Source organism: Desmodus rotundus, chromosome 1, assembly GCF_022682495.2.
Source record: "Desmodus rotundus isolate HL8 chromosome 1, HLdesRot8A.1, whole genome shotgun sequence".
NCBI lineage: Eukaryota > Metazoa > Chordata > Mammalia > Chiroptera > Phyllostomidae > Desmodus > Desmodus rotundus.
The window spans coordinates 8,653,723-8,681,502 of record NC_071387.1 but is presented as its reverse complement, the minus strand read 5'-3'; the positions used below and the strand labels follow the sequence as shown (position 1 = coordinate 8,681,502).

Below are 27,780 nucleotides of genomic sequence, written 5' to 3'. Positions count from 1 at the left end.
GTGTCTTTTAGGACACAGGGCAGGAGGCCAGGATGTTGAGGTCCAGCTTTGAGGGTTTGCAGCAAGGGACCCAATGGGATGGGGCCAATAAGGGAGGGGCTTATTAGCAAAGTCCCTGATCTGGAGAACCGTACACCCTCCCCAAAGTCACCCATATACCTACCCACAGAGACTCTGAGCCCCCACAGGGCATGCTGCTGATCACTGAGTGAGGGGGGTCCCAGAAACAGTGACCCAGAACCATCGGTGGGGTCCTTGGTATGAGGGGAGGGGCATGGACTGTACTCGGTACTAATCCCCAAACCCCAGCCTCAATCCTCAAATCTGTCCCATACCCACCACACACACACCTTTCAAGGAGTATCTAGATTCAAAAACAAAACAAAGCAAAAATCTTCTTCCCTACTGCCTTGTGCCGCCTTGCAGATAAATACCCGCCCGGCCGAGCCAGCTGTGGGTGGGGCTAGAATGCCGACTGTGCCAAACTTCTCCTCCGGTGGGAGGGGGACGGAAAGACGATTGTAGCAAAATTATCTCCAGATAACAAGTCAAAGTTCTCCCCTGCGAGGCCAAACAGGGCAGAGGGCTGAGGGGGGTCTTTCTGTCCTAGCCAGGCCCCCAGTGCCCCCAGGACCCGGTAGGCCCCGCCCAGCTTTGCAACCCAGTTATCCTCGGGTCACAAAACAGAGGGCTTTCCTCCCGGTCCCTCTGAGGGGGCTCTGGAGACCCCCTCTCCCCCAGTTGGTGCCGTTCAACCCCTTTCTACCTCTGTTTCCAGGAGAGGGGAGGGGATGACCTCTGACCCAAGGGACATCAAGGCCCACCAGGGATTCCCAAACCTCCTCCCCAGACCTGTGCTCCAGACTCCAGGACGGATGCCTGGGAGCTGGGAGCAGGAAGAGGGGTAGGGAGTGGTCAGCAGCCACCACCTGGGGACACTCTTGAGTGGCAGGCAAGTGCCAGTGGCTAATGGGGGCCACCCCAACTTAGCCAGGCCCTGCCGCCCTCACCCACTTCCCAAACACAGGGCTTCCCAGAAAGCGGGGCATCAGCCTACATACAGGGTGGGGCTCATGGGTCGGCATAATAAAATAAGCCACCTGGAGGGCCGAGGGGGTGGCTGCAACCCCGCCCTCACCCCGTCCTGGTCCAGCCCCACCCGGCCCTGGCTCAAGTCTGCTTGGCCTGCAGCATCTCGATGAGCAGGTTGTTGCGGGGCATCTCGTTGCCCAGGTGCTTGTGGTACAGGTATTCCTTGGCCTGCATGCTCAGCGCCCGCACCTCCACCAGGCACAGCAGCAGCTGCTGGAACTTGTCCCCGCAGTGGGGGTAGTGGCACAGGGTGTAGTCGAGCAGGGCAGTGTTGGCCTTCTCCTGGGCATCCTTCACCAGGCTGTGGTTGTTCAGGAACTTCACGTCTGCAAGGGAGGGGCTCCATCAGCACCGCCAGTCGCCAGTCGGCCCGCCGCCGCAGTCACGGGCATTGCCGACACCAGCAGCCCCGTGACCACCGAAGACATAGGCACTGCCACCACCATCAGCAACAAAATACAGCCGCGTCTCCCTGTCCCCACCACAGCACCCTCACCATTGTCACCACCATGGCTGAGGAACACTGCCACCATCATCATTCACCAATACTGACACCCCGGCGTTTTCCCCGAACATGGCCACTGCTGCCGCCACCCACCAAACCTCCATCGTTCCTGTCACCGGCATCACTATCGTCACCGTAGTCGGATGCTGCCACCTCAGCTGTCACCAACACCAGCATCCCTGCGGTTACTGCAAGCCCAGCCCCTGTCATCAAGCACCCGACCACAGTCACCTGTCATGGTCAGGACTGCCGTTGTCCTCAGAGCAGTGGTCACAGGGAAGACCTCCATCGTCCCCAATACCGCCCCCAGCCTCACCAGGGGGGTCCCTGGGCATCTGTTTAACCTCTCAAATGCCTCACCTGTAAGACAGGCGGCGGGGGTGACAGTAATGCCCACTCACAGTTGGGGGAATTCGGGGCTTTGATGCGTAGACACTGCTTAGGAGAACGGCGTCTGGCACATCTCGAGGCCCAAGATGCCAGTCGTCAGTATTATTACCCCAGCCCCCACCACATCCGGGATCAGCCCCACCCCCGTCCCCGTGGTCAAACCCGTCCTGTCGCCATCATCCCCACGGTGGTCACCACCAGCATCACCACCTGGCCAGGGCCGCCACTGTCCCCACCACCAGAGAGGTGCAGTGTGAGTGGAAGGGTCCCATCTCACAGCTGCAAGGCGTGTTCAGCGGTGGCTGCGTTAGAGAGGGTGACAGCCGCACCTTGCGTCTACCCGCCGACCAATGAAGAGGCTCCCGCACCGCAAGGAGACTCTCCAATGGGGCCACAGGGCCATGGACGTTCACAGTGGTGGTATGCATGGTGACGGGGAGGTGGCCTGGGGGCAGTGCGGTGGCCACACCCCTGCAGAGCCCTACAGGCGGTAGTAATGGAGCCGGCACTAACACAGAGACAACGCTTGCACCTTTAAAAGCTGGAGGCTGAGTGGAAAAAAACAAAACGGGAAGATTCAGAATGAGGTCTATGAGGCAAAGATCTCCACATACATTTAAAAGCTGTACACAAAGCTGGCACATTATGTAAGAGCAGGGACAAACAGGGGGGCCTGCGTTACACTGGAAGGGACGACTGTCCGTGGGAGGGGGCAGGGGGCGGCTGGCTCCACGTGGACCCACAGTCCGTTATGCTATGGACAGGCGTGTGTGATCGATGAGCCCCCACACCCCAGGTCCAGGGAAGAAGACAAAAAAATAAAATGTCTTTGGAGTGAGACAGATGGGGGTTCAAATCCCAGGCCCACCGTGTAGGAGCAGTGGCCTGGGCCCTGCCCCTCCTGACCCGAAAGGCCCTCTTCCTCTAAGAAGGGGGCCGTGCCTGCCTTGCAGGGGCAAGGGCGTGGGTGCAGAGGCCGGCACAGATGCCTGGCTCCCCCCAGGTGCTCCACGAGGGTCAGTTTCTTGTCACCCAAATCCTCTTTCAGCTCCTGGGCAGCACCTGCAGCTGGTGCCCTGCCTGGAGGCTGAGGGTCAGCGGGAACCCACACGATCGATCGGTCTCCCACCCCCAAATCCTAGCTGGGATTTGCCTGGGATGTGGCGTCCAATGGCTCAGAAAAGGGCCATCCGCCCATCCACCTTCTCTGCGCCCCCTTCTCCCCCAGCCCCGCTGCTGCGGGGGAGCCGGGAGCCCAGCGTGTGCAGCCCTTGGCCCTTCTAATCCCTCTTAACACCCAGTGCGCCAGGCTCTCCTGGCAACCCTGATCCCCGGCTGCCCCCAAGCGCCCGCGGAGACCTGTGTTGTCCAAAGTCGGATTTAGGGAAACCCGACCTGGGCCTGGGCGAAAGGCAGGACCTGGCCCTGGTCCTCCACCCCCGCTCCCAGCCCCTCACCCCGCTTCGGTAAGTAAGCCAGGGTCATTTTCTCCCTTGCCTCCCCAGCATCGCCATTAGCCCATAAGTCACCTTTGTGTCAAGAAAGAAATCCCCCCTTGTCCACAGAAGGACAGCTTGGTGAGGGGCGTACACGCTGGATTTCAGCCCCCACTCATCCCCTGTCCGCTGCCTAGGGGCCCCTGTGCAGTGAGCAATCTGCCCAGCTGCCCTCAGGCTGGCCTGTTCCTTCCAGACACACTCAAAGGTTGTGGGAAGCCCCCCCCCCCCCATGTAGTTGCATCCCTATCGCAACCTCTCTCCATCTTAACACTGTTCCCTCTACCTTCACCTCCCCCCCTCACTCCCGAGGCCTGACATTGTCTTCTGACAATTCACAATAGGAAGCTGGGGGTCCACAGCAGGGTAGGGACCAGCTCGAGGCTGCCCAGCAGTAAAGGGGCCCAGAGGAAATAGCTGGGGCTGAGGGGAGGACTGGCCAGGATGCTGCAGTAGAGGCAGGAGGGGGAGGCGGCAGGAGGACCAGAGCCTTGGCTTTACCAGGATTTACTGTTCTCGGCAGCGCCGGACCAGGGACAGCAGGGCGGAAGGCAAGGGCTGGGAACAGAGGAGGCACAGCTTTCAGGGACAGCGCCCTGCTAGCAGTTCCATGGGTCCTGCAGCTCTCTGCAGGCTGGAAGCGCCCACTGTGCCCACGAGGTGGGCACCAGGGCTGAGAGGGGAACACAGGCACTGACTGAGCCCCAACAACTACAGTGTAAGTGGACCCAGTTTCCTGGGCTCCTGCCACACACCTTGCTCCCAGCTCAGCTGGTCCCCGCAGACAGCCAGGCAGGCAGCAAAGTGTGTCCCCCCCCCCCAGTGTAGGGACAGTGGGGCGTACCCAGGACACACAGCAGATGCCAGGGCCCTGATTCAAAACCAGGCCTCTCTGGCTGCAAAGCGCTATGGGCAAGCAGGGGCCGTCTCAAGCCTGGACATGAGTTCCTGGAGGGCTGGACATGGCAACTTCATTTCATCCAAAGCAGGGGTCCCATCCAAGGGGCCCGTCTCAGGTCCCAGTTTCCCCAGAGGGGCTGCTTTGGGCTCCAGGCTCAACCTTGTGGTTCTCACGTTGGAGGAGACTATGGTCAAGTCCTGCCCCTTCTCCCAGCGTCCCGACACCCCCGTTTAAAGGGACTATGTGACGACTGCGGGATAGCAGATGTGACAGAGCCAACATCCCACAGAGCACCATGCCCTTCATCCACCGGATGCAGAGCAGGGATCACACACACCTGGAGACTCTCTCAGTGTGTCACCGGTTCAAATCCCAGCTCCACCACCAGCTGGGTGACCTCTGTCAAAGTCCCTTCCCCTCCCAGGGCCTCGGTTTCCTGTGACCTGTGAAATGGGGACAGATTAATGTCTGCTTCACAAGGCACCTAAGAACTGGGCCTAATCTGTGTGCCCAGCCTTGGGCCCTGAGCTGCCTCAGCTTGGCGGTGGGCACCTTCCAGAAAAGCCTGCCTGTGCCTCCAAGCCTGTGAGCTCCCAGCAATCCTGGAGGTGGGGAGGTAGGAGGGGGCTGGAAGCTGGCACCCCCACCTCAGAGAGCAGCCCGCTAGCTCTGCGGAGCTGGGGGCCCCCGGGTTCTCAGAAAAGCCCCCTTTTCACGGTTTAATTGAATATTTGAATAATCCTTTCATTCCGGCGAGGCATAAAGAATGTTGTCCCAATAGCGGTGACTCAGGCAGGCGCCCCCGCGCACAATGGCCCCTCGAGTGGGGCTGCTATTCAGGCTGCCTTTTGTTGGCGCGGAGCAGTGGGTAAATTGCAAACGCTTAAGGGAATGCTGCCGCCGCCGCCTCAATGGGAGTCAGGAAATCGAATGTTAGGTCGATCCATTAAGCTTCGATTAAGTCCTCTGCGGAACAATGCCCGCCGGGCCCATCTTCATAAACACCGTGATTGCCAGGAGAGAGGCACTAATTTTAATTAAACCTCCTTACCTGCCTCCTCGCCTGCCTGAGACGGCTATTTAGACGCCAAATGGCACCCTTCTGCAGAGGCAGGCGAGAAGGAGGCGCTGAGTGGGCTGGCGGGCAGTGTGGTGGAGTGAGGGGGGCGTGGGGGGGGGCAGTCCTCACATGGGTTCAGGCTGCCCAGCCCAGGGAGGCACTGCCACGAGGGTGATGCCCACCATGCCAACTGGAAGTCTATAAGCAAGTGGCCGTCCTCTCTGGGCCTCAGACCCCTTGGGGACCCAGGTCTGGTGGTCATGGGAGGAGCCCACCCCCATTCCCGCCCCCTTCCAGACTCTGGGCAAATCTTGCCCCTCCTCGTGCCCAAATTTCTCCACCTCGCCGGGACCGTGGGTCGTGCCCCTTGCAGGCCTCTGGGCTGCCCCTGCCAGCCTTTCCCTGCTGTAGCGGGAAGCACCTCGCCAAAACGCAAATCCGATCGTGTTGCTCCCTGCCCAAGACCCTTCCCGAGGGAACGCAAGCTGCTTGGCCTGGCATTCAAGGCCTTGCACGTGGCTCAGGTGGCCTCCTCCCTCGCTGCTTTCTGTCCACTTGGGCAGGCCGGGGGCCCAGGGCCCTCTCCTCTCATAGCCCAGCCTCCAGGAGTTTCTGGCCTGCGGGGCTGGGTGCTCTCCCCCAGCCTCCTCAGCCCCCAAAATCAGGCACCGTGCCAGCCGCAGAGCACGCAAGAAAGACAGAGACTGACTCCCTCGTTCGTTCACTCACTCTGTCCATTAACTTGTTCGTTTGCTCGTTAGCCTCATAATGATGGTTATGATGACAGCAATGCCGGCACACACTCCGAGGAAATTCTCTCATTAAACCTCAGAGCAAGTTAAGGGTTATTAGGATGGTCATTTTACAGATGGGGCAATAGAGGCCAGGAGAGGGGAGTGACTAGCTCAAGGGCACACAGCCAGAGAAAGTCCAGATTTAGAATCTAGGAGGTCTACACCTGGCCCCCATTCCTAACTGCAGCCCCACCCTGCCTGGCACGGGTACACACACATGCAGACACTCTTACTCCTCCGTCCTACCCCGCCAGCCTGCTCCCGCCAAGCGCTGTGGACTCCCGGGCTCTTGGGCCCCAGGTTCCTCCTCTGGAAAACAGGAGGAAGGTGAGCATGGGGACGGGGCACTCTTGGCTCCTTGCATGGCCTCTCGCCTGGGCCCGGGGAAGAGGGCTAGGCTCAGCTCTGCTGTCCTCTGTAAACCCCTCAGTCCTGAATTGGTCACCAGCTGGAGGCCAGACTGTGCCAGGCCCGGCCAATCCCAGAACCCGGGGCTTTGGTGGGAAGAGGGGCTGGGGGCCACAGGGCATGTGCCTCTGCCCCGGGTAGTCTGGAAAGCCGAGACCTGGTCCCTGCTCTGCAGGGGGCACCCAAGGACAGATGGAGCCCTGGACCAGGGGATGGGTGGCTGGCAGCCCTCTCTCCACCCAACTGCGCCCCCACCCAGGACCTCCCTGGTGGCCTCTTGATGGTGGTCAGGTCACCTTACAAACCACCCAGACCGCCACAGAGCCCGCATTCCAACACTGTGGGCCCCAAGCACCGCCTGTCAGTCTAAGGCCCTCGTCTCCCCTCTCCTGTCACTCCCCAGTCACACTCAGACTCCACAAGGCGACACATCAAAACCGCAAGCCTGTAAAAGTTCACAGTCTGCCCGTGTGTGAAAACAAATACACAAACACAGAGGCACACACACCCACCGAACTCCTGGAATCCCCACATCCCCATCCACAGCCATCGGGGCTTCACAGCAGCTGAATCTTCCCCGGAGCCCAGCAGCTCCCAGACAGGGCTGGGAGGAGGGTACCCCTGGAGGCAGAGGGAGGACGGGCACTTACCCTTCTCCTCCTGCTGGAGCTAGGGGACCTCAGGTCCCAGTTCCTAACTGGCTGCCTGAGATTCAGCCCCAAATCCCACCGTGGTTGCCCTAGCAAATTCTGCAGTCCCTTGGCTACCAGCCTGTTGAGTCAGAAGACCCAGCCCCGGCACCCAGCCCCGGCACCCAGCCCCACCGCCACAGCCTGAGCACAATCAGCGCTTCACAACCGCCCCTTCCCAGCCCATTTCTGCCCGTCTGCTTCCCCAACGCCCCGCTCTCAGGCAGACTGTGGCTATGACACTGTCTGCCACACAGACCAAGTCTCAAATGCTGCCCCCTCCCCATGTGACAAGGCCCTCAAGCCCCTGTTCCAATCTCCCATCCCCCCTACACCTCTGCTGAAAGATTTGTCTCCCCCGCAAACTCCTGCTCATCCTCCAAGACCCTGCGTGGTCCCTCTTCCAGGAAGCCTACCAGGCAGTCCTTGTTCCCCAGCCTGGGCTCCCCATCTCTCTGTCCCAGCCCTCATGGCACTGGCTGGAGGCCTCTCCCGGCCTGGGAGCCACCTGAGAACAAGGAACACCTCTGTGCTGGCGGCATCGCTGGGCACAGGAGGACACTGAATAGAGATGGCTTCCTGGATGGGGCAGGATGGAAGGAGGCTGTCCATTTACTAATAATTCCCCATCTTAGGTTCGTATCTCTCTCCTCAAGAGAAGGTCAGCTCCTCGAAGACAGGGATTTGGGTCTTTTTTTGTTCATTCTATCCCTGGTGCCTTGCCTAGGGCAGTTGCTCAGCAAATGTTTGTGGAATGTGTGAATGAGTGAGTGAATGAATGGGCAAGGGTGCCTGGGCCCCGGGGAGCTCATAGTCAGGATTTGGATGCCCCCCTCCACCCAGAGCAGGGAGTTAGGAAAAAAAGGGACACCAAGAGGAGGCCAAGGAACAGAAGCTCCTGAAATCACACGGGCCTTTTCTGGAGGCGGTATGGGCACTTCTGTCAGGCTTTCCGCTGGGAATTCACCATCTTCTCAGAAGGGGTCCTTGTATGGTAAGGGCAAGACCTAGACCTTATCTTGGCCCTCTGGACTTGCAAATGGGAAAACTGAGGCCCAGAGAGGAAGCAACCCCCATTGTCAGAGACAGGTCCCCTCACTAAGGGCCCCCAGCCCATAGCCCCTCGTGGGGTCTCAGTGCCGGCTCGGCCATCGCCCCGTCGCCTGCCACTCACCGAGGCTGAAGAGGATGAGGAACTTGAGACAGACGAACTCCTGGCGGTCCAGCTGCAGCGCGTGCATCTGCAGCGCGAGCTCCTGCGCCCGCAGCACCAGGCTGTGCAGCAGCGAGCCAGCCTGCGCAGCTACCGTGCTCAGCTCCACCTGGGCGGGCAGACAGGGGCTCAGCCGTGGAGCGGAGCACGGTGGGGGCAGTTTCTCCCCAAGCCCCAGGAGCCCTCCCAGCCTCTACACCCAGGGCCCAGGCTTGCCAGCCCCCCCTCACACGACCCGCCTGAGCAGAGGGCCGCTGTAGCAGCAGCGTTGACACAGGGCAGGTGTGTGCAGAGCGAGACTGAAGGGCCCTTCACATACAAAGACCTGCTGCCAGGCCCAGTGGCACACGCCGCTTCTGTGTGCGGTGTCTGCAGCGAACACTCCGTCGTGCCGGGCGTGGGGCCGGCGCGGGGCAGGTCTGCCTGGATACGTGTGGATGGGGCCACACCTCAGCTCACACTCACATACACTCCCAGGGTTGCCCACCCACTTTAAGAAGTGAATGCACGCGCGCACACACACACACACACTTGTATGTTCACATCAGGGCAACACAGACGGACAACGCCCATGTATGTGTTCCCACTGGCCTGGTGACAGGCGGATCTCAACTCCGACACATGTATGTGCCTGCAGGTATTTGCACAATAAAACACAGGCAAACACATACTGTTCTCATAGCCTTGGAGACTTCGACCTGCAAGTCAACATGGACCAACACACACACTCAGCCTCAAGGTCATCCCTGGGACCAGCATTCCCCTGGCCCTGGACACCCAGGACACCCGGCCTGAGACACCCAGAGTGAGAACTGAGGGTGAGGACAGAAGAGCAGAGGGTGCAAGTACCGCTGGGGAGAGGGCCTCAGCCTCCCAGCCACACCCCGAGCAGCCGGAAACCCGCTCTGAGCTCTCCATCCCCCGGGGAGGATGCTCCACCCTCTACCAGGCAAGATCCTTCTTCCTCCACTCCCTACACCTCCTCTCACCAGCTGGGGGTCTTCCTCCTGGAGGGGTGCCCCAGGTGCTCCGCATTCTGAGCAGTGGGCGGCTGCCTCGCGTCCTCACCTCCCATCGTCCCCGTCGTGTGCCCCACAAACCTGGCCGCGTCCTTCCCCACTAGACACTGTCCCCTTGCTCCCTGCTCCATTTCAGGAGTGTCTGTGGCCCAAGCTCCCACCCTGGCGCCCTAATTCCCTGCCCTAGGGGGGCTCCAGTCTCACTGTGAGTCCTTTGAAGCCCAGATCCCTCCGCTCGTTCATTGATCCGCTCAATCACTCACTGAGGATTCAGAGCCTGCAGGGTCTTGCCCAATACAGCCCCTGACAACCTCTCCATCCTTACCTCTTACCTTCCCCGCCCCCCTGACAGGGTCCCCCAAACCCACGGCCCAGCATACCAGTGGCTCCTGGTAGCTCAGAGGTTCCACACCTCCCTCTCTGAGCCTTTCCCTACGCTCTCCCCTCCGCCTGCGGTGGAGGTGGGGTGGCTCCCAGCACCTTTTTACTACCTGACCAAGACCGAGTGCCACCATCACCTCCTCCAAAGGCCTCCCCACCCTCCTAACATCCCTGAGTTGCTTCCCCGAGGCAGGGCTGCCAGGGGCTGCCTCCTCTCAAGGCCATGGCCAGGGCTGGTCAGAGGCAGGTCGGGCGGGTGGGTATCTCATGAACTTGGGAAACAGGGTGATAGTCAGGGTCCCCAGAGCCAGGACTGGAGAGGCCTGGGACCTTTTTTTGCTCAGAATTCTGGGAGCGCACGTGGGGCGGGGGCGGGCCACAGTGGCGCTGGTCACCTCCTGCCCGATGACCAGCAGGATACTGTCCTCCTTGCCGTGTTGGATCTGGCGGTAGACGTGGTCGAACACTAGCAGCTCGCTCCAGCAGTTCTGCAGCAGTGTCATCTGGTCGGCCACCTGCAAGGAAGAGCCACACCGGGGTCCGCGTCCAGCATGGGCCAGCCAGGCACCTTCCTCTCACCGCCCCCTCCTCCCAGTTCTCAGCGCCAATGGGGTATGTGACTTGGGCAAGCTGCTTAACTTCCCTGTGCCCGCTCTGCCTACATGCCTACTTCATCAAAGTGTGGCAGGGGGCTTGCAAAATAACAACAGAGACCAGCTTCAGGCCCCAGCTCTGCCTCTTACAAGTTGTGTGACCTTAAGCAAGCCCGGTGACCTCTCCGGGCCTCAGTGTTCCCATCTGTAAAGTGGGCAAAGTACTAGAAGGTGGCCTGGCACACAGCACCCAGTAAATGCTGATTTCATTCCAATGCAAGGAAAGAGCATTATTAATTTGAACTTGTGCCCATTTGTCCTGTGGTCACATCTCTAGCAGCCCCCTTCACTCAAAACCCGACCATGGAGGGGAAACAGGGATTTCCCTGGGCCTCATGCAGAGCCATCAGGCTCAGGACAAGAAAGGAGGGCCCTAGGTCCCGCCCGGGCAGTGATCAGCTGGAGGGCCGAGGTCTGACAGCCCAAGCAGGAACAGAAGAGCGACAGGAGCCAGATTCTGAACCCTCAGGCTACAGGTGGGGCACTCAGCAGAAGGGTGGGGGCTGCCCGGGCAAGCGGCCTTCCCCGCTCTGGGGGATCGATGCATTCAACACGGGGGCTCAGTCACTCCTAACAGTGGGGGGTGGGACTCAGAACCATAAGCCTGAGCCAAGAGGGTGGTGACAGAGCCAGGAGGCCCCCGCGGGGTGCCCTGATCCAAACCCCTATTTTTCACATGAAGAATCTGCCACCTGGAGGGGGTGAGGGACCCCCCCTGGGATCACAGAGAAGCACAGCCAGCCCAGGGCTAAGGCTGGTACCCTCAGTCCACTACTCCTCACGGAGACAAACACTGAGCCCTCCTCGGTGTTCGGGCTGCCACTGGGTGCTGTAGGTCATCCGAGGATGACCCCATACAGACCCTCGTCCCTCTCAGCCTCTGCAACCAGCCACCGTCCACCCAGCAGGTATCTCCTGGCACCTTCCTGGGTGAGTGCGAACACGACAGCTGACCACCGCCATACTGCAGCTGCACAGCCCTGTGAGGTCGGTGTGGCTCTTATCCCCACCGACGGAGAGAGGGTGAGGAGCTCACAGGTGTCAAGGGCTCTGCCCAGGGTCACACGGCTCCGCCTGGCTCCAGATGTGCGCTCTTAGCCACTAGGTGTGGAAATGACGGTCTCGGCCTCCCCGGGTTTCACGGCTTGCTCTTTACCGCCCCCGTGGGGCCCTCACCATCCTCTGGATGTGGTCCCTGCAACATCTGATGGCGCCTACTCACGCCTCTGCTTCCCCCAGGACCTGTGGGATCTGGGAAGGCAGGACTGGGCACCCATAGGAAGGGTCAATAAGCAGTGGATGGACAAACCTGTGCTCCCCAAGACAGGCACAGAGAGCACTGAGGAGCCACCCCTAAACCAGAGGCTGGAAGGGGTCAGGCAGCCCCCCGTCTGAGTGGAATGGCCCAGGCCTAACGAACAGCTTTCTCCTCTGTGGGGTGGAAGCCCCCCCCCGTTCTCTGATGCCCTCCTCTCCTGTCTCGGGCAGACAGAGGAAGAGAAAACGTGGACAAAGAGCGGCAGGACACACCGTCCGGCTCCCTCCCGGCCTCTCCTGCCTGCTGCTTCCCCGACCCACACAACTGAGGACAGGAGGGAGGGCCAGCCTCTGTGCCGCTCGGAGGCCCTAGCCTCCCATCCTCCCTTCCTCACCCCATCGCCAGGTTGAGAACCCAGCCCCCTTCCTCCTCTCCCACAGAAAGCTCTTCCTAGAGCTGGTCACTGTCAGACCAGGAATGCAGCCACAGGGACACGGGGCTCGGTGGCAGCTTGCCTGTGCCGCAGGGGCCAGGGTGAATCACAACGACATCTCTCCTCCTGCCACCTTATCTGTCCTCCGGAAGTGGCCAGTCCCCAGAGGGCTGGCAGAAAGCCTCCCAGTACAGTCTCCAGGGAGGGAGGCAAGGCTCAGAGAGTGCCTAGGACCAGGCCCGGGCCCAGCTCGGCCAGGACTCGTCACCCTTGCCCTATCATCATTCTGCCCAGATTCCAGATAAGGAAACAGAGGCTCTGCCCAGATGCACCCCCAGCTGGGCTGGTCTTAGGAGGGGGGCCTGGGAACTGTCAGAGGCTCCAGCCCAGGAGTCCCAATGGCCCACCTTGGAGACCAGTTGGAGGCACAGGAAGAGTGAGAACGTGCAGGGCTGGGTTCTGCTCCCCACCCAGGGGGGCCCTCGGGTGGGAGCAGACACCCGTGTGCCTGGATTGAAGGAACAGGGGGTGGGGAGAGGGAAGAGTGAGAGATAGGGGGAAGAATTAGGAGATAAGCAAGCTGAGCCTCTGGCAGAAAGCAGAAGGGGTCACAGTGACCCGGCTGGCCAAGCCCTGGAGCAGACTGTGTACCCAGACCTCAGCCCCCAGCAGCGGGGGTGGCCTTGCCCAGGGGGCTGATAGGGGTGGCAGGGGCAAAGATGGGCAAGACGGTGGCGGAGCTTTGGCGCCCGGGGCCTTGTGTGTGACTTCCAACTCAGCCACACACCCTTCTCTGCCCTAATTTCCTGCTCTGGGAAATGGGAAAGATAAATCCTCCCTCTTTCGGTTAGAGAAAACGCATGGATGCTGTGACGTCATCGTGAAGAGCTCCGTGGACCACGGCTGGCTCTCTCCTGGGGACAGGGCCCCGGCCTGGGTTCCTGCCACCCCAGCCAAGCAATCTTGCCTGCCAGACTTTGTACTCGCTCCTCCCCTGGACAGACAGATGGACACATAAAGCCACCAAACTCCAAGATACTGCCCACACAGATGAGCACACACGCACACACACTTCTTTTATTTGGAAGAAAACCAGAGGGCAGCTCTCTCCACAGAAAAGCAGGTGGCTCAGAGGCTCACTTAACCAAAGAGGGTTGGTTTTCACCTTCCCTAAGTTTCCCCCTAAGCAAAAGGTCCCTCCTCTCCCCAGTCCTCCCTGCCGCCCTGGGAACAAGGACATTTACCGTGCAGGCCCTGGGGTCCCTCCTCAGCCTGGCCTGTCTGCCAGCCCCCCAGCCCCCCATCGCTCCTGCTGTCTGCCACAAATCTTCCCGAAGCCTTGACACTGCGGCCTGCCTCAGAGACGGGGTATTTATGGGCGCAGAGCTGGCCTCCCTCCCGGCAGGCCCCTCCTCAGAGCCCCCTGGGATCGGATCAGTCTGGAGGCCGAAGGCCAGCGGGCTCTGTAACTCTCCAGTGGCTGCCACTCTCGGGCCAGCACGGCGCTCTCCCGGCCCGGTGGTCGGCGGGCCGGCGTTTGTCAGCCTGGGACTGACAGAGTTCCTGCCGCTTAAATGAAACCATATATCTGAGCAGTGCCAATCAGGGGCCTCAGAGCTGGACGTTGGTGATGAACTGATGTCAGGATGGGTCATTATGCACTCTTGGCCCTCGCCTCCCCTCCCTGATTCCTATTTTTCGTCCTCCTGGCCTGTCCTTCATGGGAACTGCCTGAACAGGCTGACCGCCTGGGCCTACACACTGCCCCCCCCCCCACCCAACTCACACTGAGCAAGCAGCAGGTACAGGTGGGTTTCTGCTACCTGACAGGAAGGAAGTTGCTTAATAAACCCAGGGCCACGTAGGCCCCATTTCTCTCAGAGCCCGACGTTTTCTCACTCTTTCTAGCCGGGCCTGTGCACCGCCTGCCAGGGTAGATTAAATCACAGAGCAGCAGACAAGTGGTAGGGAAGGGAGCCGCTGCTCCCACGCTAAATCCTTTACCTGCCCTGGCTCACTGGGTCCTTACCACGGCCCTATGCTTGGGGGTGGGGGTGTTAGCTCAACTCTCGCCATTTAATAGGTAAGGAAACGAGGCCCAGAGGAGTGACTTGCCCAAAGTCGCGCACCCTGGAAGTGGCAGAGCTGGAACCTGAGCACAGCCCACTCTGATTCTGGTCTTTGCTATCCACACCGGTGCCACTGTCCGACCCGACATGCCATGAAGTGTGAGGTGGACAAGTGGGGGCAGAGAGACAACCAAGCTGGGAGATTGGATAGAGGAGGTGAACCCCCAGAGAGCATCCAGAGCCCCCACACCTGGGCTCCGGGCATCCCCGACAGCTCAGCAAAGACCCCAGGCCTCCCTCTGGGCATTAAGGCAGCAGCTCCTTGGAGAGCTGAGTGGGCCGCCCGGAAGAGGATGCAGGGCCCCAGGCCCGGTCTGCTGTCCATCACCCACTGCCAAAGGACCCCCTCCTGGTCCAAGCTCTGCATCTGCCGATGCCAACCTCTGCGGCCCCACCCCCCGGAGGGCCACCTGAGCTCCCTGACACACGATGCCTTCCCACACTTCCAGGCCTTCGCCTGTGCTCTTCCCACTTCCTGAGATACCTTAACCTTCTCAGGCTGCTTTCTGGAAAGGCACAGAGCAAAGAAACCTTTCCTAACTTCCTTAGAGAGGGCCATTTCCTCTCCCACTGGGCTCCCTCGGCCCCTGTCCATCGCTCTCAGAGCCCGGGCACCCTGTGTTGCCATTATCTGTGCGCATGTCTGTCTCCTCCTCCAGCTTGGCCGCCTCCTGGGTCCAATTCACTTCAGTGTCCCCAGTGCCCAGCCCAAAGGCCACCTGACTCAGAGCTAGGCAGCCCCCGTTGGGCCTGCTAAAATGTGTCATGCCTGGAGGCGGGAGGGTGAGTGGTCAGCCAAAAGGGAGAACAGGTCACTCAGCACGGCTGCCACTTCTCTGCCCCCCCCCCCCCGCCCCCGCCTGAGGGTGGTGGGCCCGAGGGAAAGAGGTTCCTCAGGGCTGGTGAGAGGCCCTCTAGGGGCTGGGCTGGTACTTATCCGCAAGGCTCCTTTACAGAGGGTGGTGGCCGTGGTTCATATTTCTGGGCTCAATTCAGAGACTCTGGGAAGGGGAAGCAGGAAGGTTTGAACCACAGAGAAACCAGAAGCAGGAAAAAACACTCAGCAAAGCTGGGACAAAAGCCCTTCCCATCCTGCGTGAAAAACCCCGAGAGACTAGGAAGGCGGCCAGAGGAAGTGCCCTGCCCCGGACCCAGGGTTCTGGAAGGCCGGGAATGCTCCTCTGCACAGGAGGATCATGAGGAGTCTGGCGACCAACCCAACAGCGCTGAGATCCTCATCCCCACCAGAGCCTCCAGCCATGAGTAGAAGGCAGATGGGATTGTTCAAGGCCCTGTCTCTTGCCCGATCTACGAGGGCAGCCCCGAGAGGAGGCAGGGGTGAAAAGGCCCGCCCTACCACACATGGCACATCCCCAAGCCTCAGCCAAGACAGGCCCTCTGCAACAGAATTGGGGGCCGTCCCCACCAATCCCTGACTCCCAGATGAACCCAGGCCCCCGGTTCCACGATGCCTCAAGGGCTCAGTGCCCATCCCCACCAAATTTTCCCCTGTGCCCAGCCCAGCAGGCAGTGCCCCTGGCCCATCCGGCCACCTGCCCCTGGAGGAAGCCCAGGCCCGAGTGGCGTCAGCACGGACAATGCTGCTCAAGGCCCCGGCAGGGAGGGCAGCAGGTCCTGCTGTTTACGCCCAGCCCCGGAACAACCCAGGGTGCTGGCCTGGGAAGGGCGAACTTCCACGGGCCGAGCGAGACTAAGAGAGCCGCGTCCAGGCCAGAGAGTACGCGCCTTGGCCGGGCTCAGAGTACCTCTGAGGGCAGCAGAGCGCCTCGGTCACAGGGAGCCAAGGTCCCAGAGGGGCAGCTGCCAGGCTATGGGCCCTCAAGTCACGAGGCAGGATAACTGGGAAGTTCCTCTTGTCGGGCTTCAGTTTCACCTGCTGCTTTAGCTGCAGGTCCCTCAGCCTCGGGGGAAGGCCTTGCTGTAGAGGAAGTGGGTCTCATCTGGAGGATCGGTGGCAGGCCCTGCGACCCCCACCTACCCTCCCACCTTGCTGCCCACACGCACAGACACGCAGACACACGCATGGCACCAACCATCATGCACAAGAGAGTCCGAGACAATAAGATCCTTCCCCTCAGCTGGGACGGAGGAGACCCAGAAGTATGCCAACCCCAGATACTAAGACTCTCATCTGTGACATGTGAGGCTGGCGGGGACTGGCGGCTTCTCCAAATGGAATGACAGGGTGGGTTGGACCCTTTTCCTGACATCAGGCTGGGGCAGCCAGAGACAGTCTCCCAAGGACTCAGCTAGTCCTTTGAGGGTCTAGGTTCTCAAGTAAGTGCTTATAGAGACCCTAAGAGAAACAGGGACAAAAAGGGCTGGGGAAACACAGAGAAGCAGAGAGGTAGCACACCAGGGAGAGGGAGAGGGAGAGAGGGAGACAGAGATACGAGAAGCAGGGGCTGTGAGAGAGAGACTTGAGAACTGGGAGGGGGGCGGAAATGAGTGGGGAGGTAAGGAAGGCTGGGATGGGCCAGGGACACTCCTCAGGGCCTCCCTGTCACGAGACAGTGCCTAAAGCCCGTGGGCAGTCTGGGCCCACCCGAGGAATGGCTGAGATTGAGACTTGGGCAGCCAAAAGGACACCCCAGACCCAGCTGCCAGACAGGTAGGAGGATGGACTCACCTCCAGCTCCTTGAAGACCATGCACCTGCGTGCCCAGTCCACAATGGAGATGAAGGTCTGGTCGGCCATCCTGCACAGGAGGCTGAAGGGTGCAGGCTGGTCGGAGCGGCCTTTGGCGGGCTCCTGCAGGCAGCCCAGGATGCGCGCCCGCACCTGGTCCTCGTCTGGCTCCAGCTGCAGTAGCTGCAGGATGAGCTCAGGCACGCCAGGCCCTCCAGAGAAGGGCTCTGGGTAGCCATAGGGTGGCCCAGGCTGCGGTGGGCTGGCGTAGGGCTCTGGGTACTCGGACTTGATGGCCCGGCCAGGGAAGGAGGGATAGAGGTAGCCAGCCAGGGGCCCGTGGGCACCAGGCACAGCCATGGGCAGTGCTGGGGCCCCAAAGTCGCCCAGTGGCCCAGCAGGCGGACCGGAGGCCAGGCCCTTGGTCTCTGGCGCATGCAGACCAGGGGTTAGCATGTAGTCCGGCGGGGGAGGCGGTGGTGGGGGCACCCCCACTGGAGGGCCTGTCTCCATCTTGAAGCCATTGGCTCGAATCTGTGCCTTCTTCTGCTGCTTCAGGGCCCGGTCCCGCTTGTACATGGGCCCAAACTTGTTCCGGCCACCCCGCATGCGGTCAGCACGTACAGCTGTGGGCACAGGTGAGGGTCAGGCCACCACTCCAAGCCACCCTCCAAGCCACCCCACTCCCAGAGCTTTCCCAAACAGATCTGACTGTGTCACTCCCCAGCTCAATACCCTTTTACGGCTCCCTCTGCCTGCAGGTAAAGTCAGTCACCTTAGTGCGGCACTCAAAGGCCCTGCTTACCTTTCTAGGTTGTCCCTCAAGAAACCCTGTGTTCTTTCTACGCCACCTCACTCATCTCTCTGTTCCTCAAACCTGGCACTCCTTCCACCTTCCCTTTAATATTCCTTTTGCCTCAAACCCCTCCCTTCTCTTCTGCCTGATGAACACCCAGCCCTCAGGTCACCGCTTCCATGAAGTATTCCTAGATTCACCCAGGTAGAAGCCACTGTCCTAGCCCCAGATATCTTGCCTCTTGCACACTGTCATCCTGCTGAGTGGTATCATGCCATGTGACCCAATCTGAGAGTTCCTAGGGGCTCAGTAATGGGTTCAGGTGCCTGGCCCAGGCTTGGCAAGGAGATGGTGACAGGAAGTAGACCCCAAACAACTTCGTTCATAGCTGGGTCCTAGTATTTAGCTGCTCACTGACTGACTAGCTGACTCTGGCAAACCCCTGTTGCAAAATGACTCCCGTTCAGGCTGCCTCAGGCTCTGTGCTGGGGGAAGAGTCCTCCCTTGCTGAGCAGATGTCCCTCTGCCTAGCCAAGAATACCTCACTGGCCAGACCCAAATGTTGGAGCTCTGCAGCTATAGCATGGCCCCAGCCCCTCCTCAGACCGGGAGCCCAGCCTGGGCTCTGGGAGAAGGGAGAGAGCAGGAGGCAGAGAGCCGTGCTCAGCAAGAGATGGGGCTTTGGGGCCTGCCCAGCCCTCCTCCCTGCTGTGTGGGTGGGTAGCTCTGCTCCCAGTCGTTAGGCCCCACCAGGGGGTTTCTGCTGCTCATAACAACCAGCTCTGCTGGCCACTCAGGGCCTGGATCTGGGGACATGGGACCCGGGGACAGGACGGGAGACCTCCCATCAGGAGTCCTTCCTCTAGGTGGAAGGACTGTGGTCTGCCGCTCAGTCACTAGGGGTCTTCTACGTTTTGAAAAAACTTTAGCCAACAGCTGCCTACTCCCGCACAGCCCGGCTGGGGCCAGCAGGGTGGAAGCCTGCGACGTCCACCCTCAAAGAGCTTGAGTCCTTCCTGCTGAAATGTCTCTCCTCCTCCTCTGGCCTGAGAGCTGGGAGGTGGGGGTGGGGTGGGGAGGCAAGGATGGGCCTGGGTTCTCTGGGAGCAATGGTTCTCCACTCCCCAGCTCTCTCAGGGCCTGGCTAAAAACGCAGTGGGAAGGAATCTCACCCGCTGAGTGAACGCACTGAGTGAACCCTTTGGATGGATGGAGAGACGAACAGACGGGTAGGCTGGATGAGTGAGGGCTGGACCATGACGGCAGACAGGTAATAACATAAAGAACAATGGTGATGGTGATAATAGCTAACCTGTTGAGGGTTGACCATGTGCCAGGCACAGAACTAGGAGCTATTCATACAATTCTCTCCCACTAACTCAAGAGGAAGGTACTGCTATAAGCCCATTTTGCAGAGGGGGGAATCTGCAGCTCAGAGAGGCTAAGGAACCTGCCTAATGTCACCCAGCCTGTACGTATCGGCACTGAGACTTGAACTCCAGCAAAAGCATTGGAAGCCCTGGCTCTGTCTGGTGCTGGGTGTCCGCGGGGGTGCTGCAGAACTTTTCGCAGAGGGGGCAGCTCTGCAAGGCTCTGCCCTGTGCTGCTCAGCCCTCTCAGGGGCTGGGGAAAGGCTCATTTCCCTGCGGTTTACAGATACTTCTCAACTCAGCTCTGGCGGGCCCTGCACACATCCCTCCCCCGGCCTGAGCAAGGCCAGTTCTTACCCCCTCCTGAAGAGACCGGCTACCGTCACGTGAAGGGCCCCAGTCGCTCGGCCCCAGAAACTTTAAGAAGGCCAGCGGCGCCCTCCCCTCTCCCCTTCTTCCATCCCACCCCGTCCGCTCGGCCCGAGGGCAGGGGTCTGAGGCCCGCGGAGCGCGCACCTTCCAGGCGCATCCCCACGGTCAGGCACTTCTGGAAGCGGCAGAAGGGACAGCGCTTGCGCTGCGTCTTGTCGATCTTGCAGCTCTGGCTCTCGGTGCACGTGTAGTGCTTGTTGTTCTGCACCGTGCGCTTGAAGAAGCCCTGGGGGGAAGGGGAGCGAGTGCAGGAGGGGGCCCGGGTCCTCTCTACCTCCCCGCGCGGCTTTGCCCCGCGTCTCCCGCGACCCCCGCACTTGCCAGCCCGCCGCGCGCTTTCCCCTGCCCGCCAGTCGCCCCGCTCACCTTGCAGCTCTCGCATGTGAGCAGCCCGTAGTGGTAGCCGGACACCTTGTCCCCGCACACCGGGCACAGCTCGTCCAGGTCCTCGTCGTACGAATAGTCCATGCCCGCGGCGTCCGCCTGAGGACGGAGGAGGGGTCAGTGCGGGCAGGACAGCGACCGGCAGTGCGGCACCCCTGGTCCCGGGGGTCCCACAGCACCGCGGCCGCGTCCCCCGCGGCACCCACCTCCTGTCCGGCCCACGTCCCCCAGGACGGCACCCTGGGCAAGGCCGCCCGGGCCAGGCCCCCATTCGAGCCCCCCGCGCGGCCCGCGCCGGCCTCTCCTGCCCCGTCCCCGCGCCCGCCCCACACTCCTTGTCCTTCCCGGGGGCTCCTCGGGCACTGTCCCGGAGGGGCCCCAGCCCGGACCCGAGGATTCGATGCGCTTCGAGCCGGATTCGTTTGTCTGATAACAAAACCCCGATTCTAAGAAAACGAGATGGGCCGGGCCGCGAGGGAGACGCCAGTGGACCCGGTTGGAGCGGCGCCCGAGTGTCCTGGGGCTCGGCAGGGACGAGGGACACAGAGACAGAGTCTAAGCGAGACAGGGAGACGGGCAGAGACGAGAGCCAGAGGCTCGACTGGCGGAGCGTAACGGGGAACGGACCCCGAGCGGACAGACGCGGCAATCCGAGTGACAGCACGCAGCGACGCCGAGTCCGAGAGAGCCCGGGCACTCGGCAAGGACGGAGGGAAGGGCAGGGGAGCAGAGACGGCGAGGGAGCGGAAGAGCGGGCGATCAGAGACACCGACACACGGAGGCCACCGGAGAAAACCTGAGGGAGACGCACGCAGCGCGGAGACACCGTGCTCGCCGACAGGGAGCGAGAGGCGGGAGGAACCTGGAGAGAAGGAGGCGCCCAGCCGGGCGGTCGGGACGCGGAGCCGCGCGGAGAGCGGCCGCACCGGGGCCCGAGCTCCCGGGGTGGGCGGGGGCTGCCGAGGGGTCGAACCCCGACAGGGGCTTGAGCCGAAAGGGTCGGCAAACAACGGCGCCTGGGCCCCAAGGCGGGGAGAGACAAAGCCCGAGGCCGTGACGGCGACGGGAGGCGCAGCCGGTGCCACCGAGCCCGAGACGTCGGGCGGACAGACGCGGAGACAGCGGGCGCGGCGCGGGGAGCCGCTAGCCGGGCGGCAGGCAGAGACCTCGGGCGGAGAGTCCAAGTCCCGAGGAGGGAAGAGCGCAGAGCCCAGGCCCGGAGGCGCGAAGGGGCGCGACGGCGGCCGCGGCCCCGGAGGCGCCCACCTGGCGGCTCCTGAGAGCAGCAGCGTCCGCGTCCCACCCGCGCGGAGCCCCGCACCTCCCGGCCGCGCCGCCGCCGCCGGCGATGAGCCGCACCCGGGCGCAGCGCCGCCCGCCCGCGATGACGGCCGCTCGGGGCTTGGGCGCTCCCCCCACCCGCGCCTCCCCGCCCCCGCCGCCTCCAGGGCCGCTCCACCGCGCACCTGGGACCCGGGCCCCTCGGCAGCCAGTGCGCGCCGCGCGAACCCGCCGCGCCCGGGCCCGGGCTGGCCCTTCTATATTGGCGCGTGCGGTATCCGGGGGCGGAGGGGCCGGCCCGAGTCCTCCCCACCCCAGGCCCGGCCCGCGCCCTCCCCCGCCACCGGCTCGCGCCTTTACCCCCGTCCTCTGCCCCTCCCATCCCCAGCCTGTTCCCCCAGAGCCCGCGCGTCCCGGAATCCAGGCAGGTGCTGGGCGCCTGGGCGCCTCGTGCCAACCGCCGGTCGTGGGAGGAGGGGGCCCCTGTTCGTCCACCCAGCTTGGTGGTGGCGAGGGCCACGCGGGCGGCGCTGGCCGCTGTGCAGTGTGGACGTGGGTAAGGGCAAACAAACGGGGGCGCCGTGGCCACGGCACGGGTTCAAGGCGAAAAGCCAGGTTCTCGCCCGGGACCTGCCACATTTCTTACCGAAGACTTAAGCAAACCTCCCGCACCCCGCTCCGTCTCCCGCCCTCAGTTTCCTCATCTGTGAAGTGGGCCTAATGACTGGCCTTCCCTAAGGGTGGTCGTTCGTTTGAACCGAAGTGGAGTTGACAAAGCACATGCTTGAACTGGGAGGCGATCGCTGGTATCCAGCGAGGAGACCTGGGCAAACCCTTTCTCCTCCTTGGGCCTCAGTTTTCTCGGCTGGAAATGGGAATCCTAGTTATCCCACCCTGCGAATTTTCCGAGGGGAAGGGCCCGAAGCCACCGAGAGCGCGGGAGTTGGTAGAACGGACCCTGGGGTGGAAGGAACCTTCCCGGCTCTCGTGCTGCGCCCGTACGGGGCTGGCGGCGGGGGAAAGGAGCGCCCGGCCGCCCTGGGGACAACGGCGTCCTCTGCGCGTGCCGGGCTGAGCCGTCTCTCTGGGCTGGGGAACGTCATGGGCACTCTCGGTTTTTCAGATGGAAAAATTGAGGAAGGAGCCGTCTCGCGTCCTGCCCCCACCCCCTCGGTCACCTAGGGTCCCAGAAAGTGTTGAGGGCAGCGAGGCCAAAAAGCCGCAATCTTCAAGGCGAGAAATGGGACGGTTGTGCACCGCTGCCCACAGAAAGGCCGAGATCTGGAGGCCCTCGGCGGCCTGCGTCTGGGCCCCCGGACCCGAGGCTTCCGGCTGCAGTTCGAGCTGGAGCCTTGGTCCTGCGAGCCGAGGCCTGGAGACCCCGCGCAGACCGCTTCTTTCTTGCTCACCACGCCGGGACGCAGGGCGGAATCTGCGGCCGACTTGCTGTGCAAGCTCGGGCAGGTCCCTTCGCTTCTCTGAGCCTCAGTTTTTCGGGTATGAAACGGAAAAGATCGGCCCTATAGAAAGGGTTCAGCGGTTTCCATGAGATTCCGTGGATGAATCTTGGTGAGGAGGAAGGAGAGAGAACCAGAGCCCCAGTTAGCTGCAGAACCCCTCACCCCAAGCCCCGAGAAAGAACCGCGTTTGCCAGAGCTGGAGGGGGGCGGGGGGCCACTGCCTCTGAACAGCTCCTCATCAGGGAGGGACCCTCAGAAAGTGGGAAACAGGAGGGGCACCTCCTCTGCAGGGGAGCGAAGGGGACTGAAGGGGAAGGCTGGCCTGGGGTGGGGGTGTCTAGAGTCGACCTCTCTAGGGTAGAGTCCCCTGGGGCCCCCTGGATGTTGCTGAGAAAGACTAGCCAGTGTAAGCACATCCTGGGGGGGCGGGCAGCAGGTCAGGTTGGGGCTGTGCTCTCAGATAGCTCCCCCTTCTCCCTCCAGCTTGACCCCCCTCTTCCCGGGAAGTTCTTGAGCTGAGCCTCCAGGCCCCCTTGAGCCCACCCCTCAGTCCCAGGTTTCAGCCCACGTGGGGAACCACAGCCCCTCAGCAGCCTGCTCAGGGAAGCGACATTGACCTGGCCCAGCCACAGACCCCGGACGGACGGACGGACAGACGGATGGACAGACAGACACTGGAGACAGACATGCAAACCTATTCGAGTCTCCGAGACACCCACAGAGGCAGCACAGACATGCAGGCTGGGAGACCCAGGGGCCAGGGACACATTCACAGACCCCTAGACTCGGGCCACCACAGCCCTGGGAACACTGGCCACTGAACAACAGCAGGACACTGCAGACCCCCACAGCGCCTGTCCCCAGAGGCCTAGCTCCTCCCACCAGCAGCCCGGGGAGGGAAAAAGAGGGAGTAGCAAGCTGGGAGGGCAGGTCTGGGGAGAGCCCTGGCCCCTTCTCTGCCCAGAGCAGTGGGCACCAGCCACTCAGCAGAGCGAGCAGTGGCCGGGCCAGGCCGCAGGGCGGCACTGAGGAGGGAGGCTGGCCATTAGAGGCCTGGGCCCAGGCCTTCACTTACGGAACGCAAGGCGAGCTCTCACGCCGGATGAGGGCGGACAGTGGGTAACGGGGGTCCAGAGGGCGGCTCTGGTGGCCCAAGTGGGGCAGTGGTGACCGTGGGCACACGGGAACTCCTTCACGCCACGGCGGGTGGCGGGCGGACAGTAGGCTGGCCCTGTCCAACCGTCCTCCTCCTCCCCGCCCTGGGGGGGGGCCACCAGAGGCCCAATTGGTCTCTGCCCCCACGTGACTCTGCAGGCCTCTCTCCTTCTTTGTTGGTATTTCTCTTCATTTAGGTCTATTTTTTTCTTCTCCTAAAAGAAAAAAAATACACCCCTATCTATCTGGGGGCCGCGGGTGGGGGTGGAGGCCAAGGCACTCTGGAGGCCTTGGCCAGCTGGCTGCTCCAGGCCGCTGTGGGAGCCCAGAGGCAGGGACCCCACGTAGGCGGGTAGGCAGCCCCGCTTGTTAGCGACGGGGTGGGAGTGGGCCCTGATTTATGGGCAGCTCCCCCACCGGCCTGCAGCCCAGCCTCTCTCCCCTTGAATGGCTACCTCCCTGGGGCCTGGCCAACGGGGTCCAGTCTGGCCCAGACATGGGAGTAGAGTCAAGTTGGACTGGAGCGTAGGCAGGAGCATGGATAACTTGACCAGGTGGCCCTGAGATTTTGGCCTGTTTTTTTTTTTTCCTCTTCCAGAGGTGAAGAAAGGAAGAGGAGACGAAAGGCAAGCAGGTGAGCTGACCGACCACCTCCTGTGTGCATTCCACGCTGGCTTTCTGAATGTTACCATGCCCACGGGCTGCTAGTGCTCCCTTTCGATCACTGGGAAAACTGAGGCGGGATCAGGTGGCCACAGTGGCTCCAGTTTGGGACAAGTGGGTAGCTAGGCCGAGACAGGGCAGGACAGAGGGACGGGGGCTTTGTCTAGAAGGTCAGGCCTTCTCTTGCAGCTGGGGATGTTCCTGTCCAATCTCCAGGCTCAGGCTGGTGCTGGACGGTCCTGGTCCCGTCGGGCCCAGATTGCTGTGCTCTGTCCCCCTCCCACAGGTGACACGCTCTTTTGTGCTTTCTTTCATTCATCGCACCCTTACTGAGGGCCACGAGGCGCCAGGCACTGGTCTGGGTGCAGGAGAAAAGGGAAGACAAGGGATGAAGCCTGTCCTTGGAGGATTTACCCCCCAGCCATCCATCGTGGGGTTGGGGAGGAGCATGAAGCCCCTGGGTGAGGGGGACCGTGGGCCAGTCACTGTTGAGAATGCTTCATTGGAGGAAAGACACAAGTGACACAGACACCTCATTTACCCAGCTTGGAACTAGAGAGGTTTTTCTGGATAATTGAAACCAACTATATTGAAAACCTAGTGTATCTTCCTTACTGCGCCACTTAAAAGAGTCTTTTAATTGTGGAAATACATACCAGACAATAATTTTACTGTCATAACTGATTCTACCGATTGGTATATTCTATCTACGACATAACACACAACTCATTCCCCGACGTGCATGGCCTCCTGATTACGTATTTTTCACTCACAGAAGTTCTTGTAAGATTCACTTCTCTTGCATATAACTGAACCTAACTAGTCTCCCCGTTTTAATGCAGTGGTTTTGTTTGTGGATTAATACCACTCACCCTCTGAATTTAAAAAACAAATATCCCAGCAAACACCCTAAAGGACCAACACGTCACATACACGTAACAAGTAGTCACGGTCCTTTGCACCTCTTTGGAGGGAAGACTCGGTGGAACGGGGACCACCTGCCCTGCCTTCTCGAGCAGGTCCAGCAGGGGCTTTCGACCCCGTGGTGCTGTGTGAGGACCAGCCTGGCTCGGCCTGTCTCCTGTGAGGCCTTGGGGGACTCAGGGCAGAGACACTGGATTAAATCCCAGTTCGGCCATTTCCTCGCTGTGTGACCTGGGACCAGTCGCTTCCCCTGTCTGGGTCTCATGTCCTTTCCATCAGATGAGGACAACGAGACAATCCATGCAGCAGGCACAGGCTGCCTGGCACGTTGCTCGTGCTCAGTAAATGTCAGCAAAACTCCGAGAAACAACAAGCAGAAGGACTGGCTGTCTGTCAGGGCTCCTTTCTCTGTCGAGATTGATACTGTACCATCACCCTGAACACCATCCTTCTGTGACAGAGTGATGCACCCCAACCCAGAGAACCCTCAGGAAAGGCCCAGGGCTGCTGTTCGCTGTGTCCACCGCAGCCAGCACAGAGTGAGCCAGCCTCGGTGAGTGCGTGTCCAGCTTGCCTCTGCACCAAAGGCCCCGCACGCTGCCGGCCTCCTCCTGACCTGTCGTCTTCTCTGTATGCAGTCAGCTGGCACTTGCCACCACTCGGGCTGCATGCTCCTCACCCCTCGTCACCCCGGGTATGTTTACTGACACTCCCCTCCTCTATGCCACTGCTCCCCGGCCCTCACCCTTAAGGATGAGGCATGCTGGGAATGAATGGCAAGGCCCTCACACAGAAGTGCCTCCTGTGTGGTGGGTCCCCTACTAACCAGTTTGTACGCGTGGTCAGTCTCGAACCCTCTCCACCGTCCTGGGAGGTAGGTAGCATTTCCCCCTCACCTCCCATGAGCAGCATTGGAGAGATGAGGAAACTCGTCCCAAAGTCACAGAGCAAGGCTGTGATGGAATCTGGATTCAAATTCAGACCAGGGAGTCCAGAGCCTGGGCTGGCCGACTCAGGGTCCTCTCCACTCAGCCAGATCCCCTGGATGGCCTATTTGTCGTTTCCTTCAAGCCCAGCCCAGGTGGTCCCAGGACATGAGACCCACCCAGAGGGGAAGGAGGAGCAGAGTAGTCCTGACCCAGGCTCCCCCCTCCCTCCCCAAGCAAACAAAGCCCAGGGTCTCTCCTCTAAGTGGGGACTTTCCCAAAGTGCCAGGCCGGTTTCCTGGAGGTCGGATGAAGAACAAACAAACCAGAGCCCCAGAAACTGAAATGCTGAAGATTGAAAGACAGACAGAAAAAGAAACCCTAGAGAAATGAGCATAACAGACCCAGAGATGGTCAGAGAGAGAAAGGGAGTGGGGGGGGGGGCGGGGGGAGGAAGGAGAGAGGAGGAGAGCCAGGGAGAAGGAATGAGAGAGAAATTCATGTAGCGAGAAGAAATGGGAGAGGGACAGAGACAGACACACTGAAGCAGAGAATGAGAAGGGAGAGAGAGGCAGGGCCCAGAGCTAGAGGCTGAGGGGGTGTGGATGTGGAGACCCCTCACAGGGCAGTGGAGGGGGTGGGGCTGCTGGCAGCCGCAGAGGCTGTTTCCGCTGCACCCCTTATCAGCCTGCTGCCAGATGTTCAGATCCGATGCCAATGTCAGAGAAGTCCACAGTGCCGGGTCAAGGCCGTGGCCAGCGGGAGCCTCAGCTGCAGTGTGGGGAGGGGGGCCGGGGGACTGCGATAGACCTGCTTGCTCTTCCCGCTCTGCCTTGTGGCTCTCTGGGCTGGACCACCTGGTGGGGGTGGGAGAGGCCAGGTGCCTCTGGGGACTTCTCCAGTCTGAGAGCAGGGACTTGTGGAGGCTGAGTGGGGCTCTTGACACGTACACCCTGGCACACCCCCATGTGTGAGGAAGCACAGGGATCCACGCACACACAGACCCACACTCATGCACATGGATGCACAAAGCTACATGGGGGCGGCTCAGTCCTGTGTGCAGCCGCAGCACCTCAGCCCTCCTCTGCCAGGGCCCCGCTCTGCCTGGTCAGTGTGGTGACCACGGCCCCTCACCTGAGCCAGGGCTGCAGCCAGAGCAGCAGCGGGGAGGCTGTGCAGCCACAGGGTTCCCAGGACCCACCCTGCTCATCCATGAACAGGACACCCACAGCCTCTGCCGTGCATGCCCTCGAGGACTGGGCTGAGGGACCTGGGACCTTCCAGAATATGATGCTGGTGGAGCCCCTCAGGACCAGAT

The 27,780-nt window shown here is 61.3% G+C and overlaps 1 protein-coding gene across 5 annotated transcripts; it reads right to left on the bottom strand.

The window, feature by feature from the left end:
• Nucleotides 1–463: 463 nt before the first annotated feature.
• On the bottom strand, nucleotides 464–26,518 carry NR5A1 (nuclear receptor subfamily 5 group A member 1). 5 transcript variants are annotated; one of them, XM_045196874.3, is made up of 8 exons: nucleotides 26,363–26,518; nucleotides 23,870–24,164; nucleotides 20,036–20,152; nucleotides 19,754–19,895; nucleotides 17,072–17,697; nucleotides 10,344–10,463; nucleotides 8,510–8,657; nucleotides 464–1,418 (listed from the first exon to the last, which is right to left on the bottom strand). In XM_045196874.3, the coding sequence occupies exons 3-8, from the start codon at nucleotides 20,135–20,137 to the stop codon at nucleotides 1,171–1,173; spliced, it is 1,386 nt and encodes a 461-aa protein (XP_045052809.2). In that variant the 5' UTR covers nucleotides 20,138–20,152; nucleotides 23,870–24,164; nucleotides 26,363–26,518; the 3' UTR covers nucleotides 464–1,170. The 5 variants fall into 5 exon arrangements, with proteins under 5 accessions (XP_045052809.2, XP_024418108.2, XP_053771502.1 ...); XM_024562340.4 differs by lacking the exons at nucleotides 23,870–24,164; nucleotides 26,363–26,518 and adding an exon at nucleotides 23,489–23,584; XM_053915527.2 differs by lacking the exons at nucleotides 23,870–24,164; nucleotides 26,363–26,518 and adding an exon at nucleotides 21,520–21,552.
• Nucleotides 26,519–27,780: the final 1,262 nt, after the last annotated feature.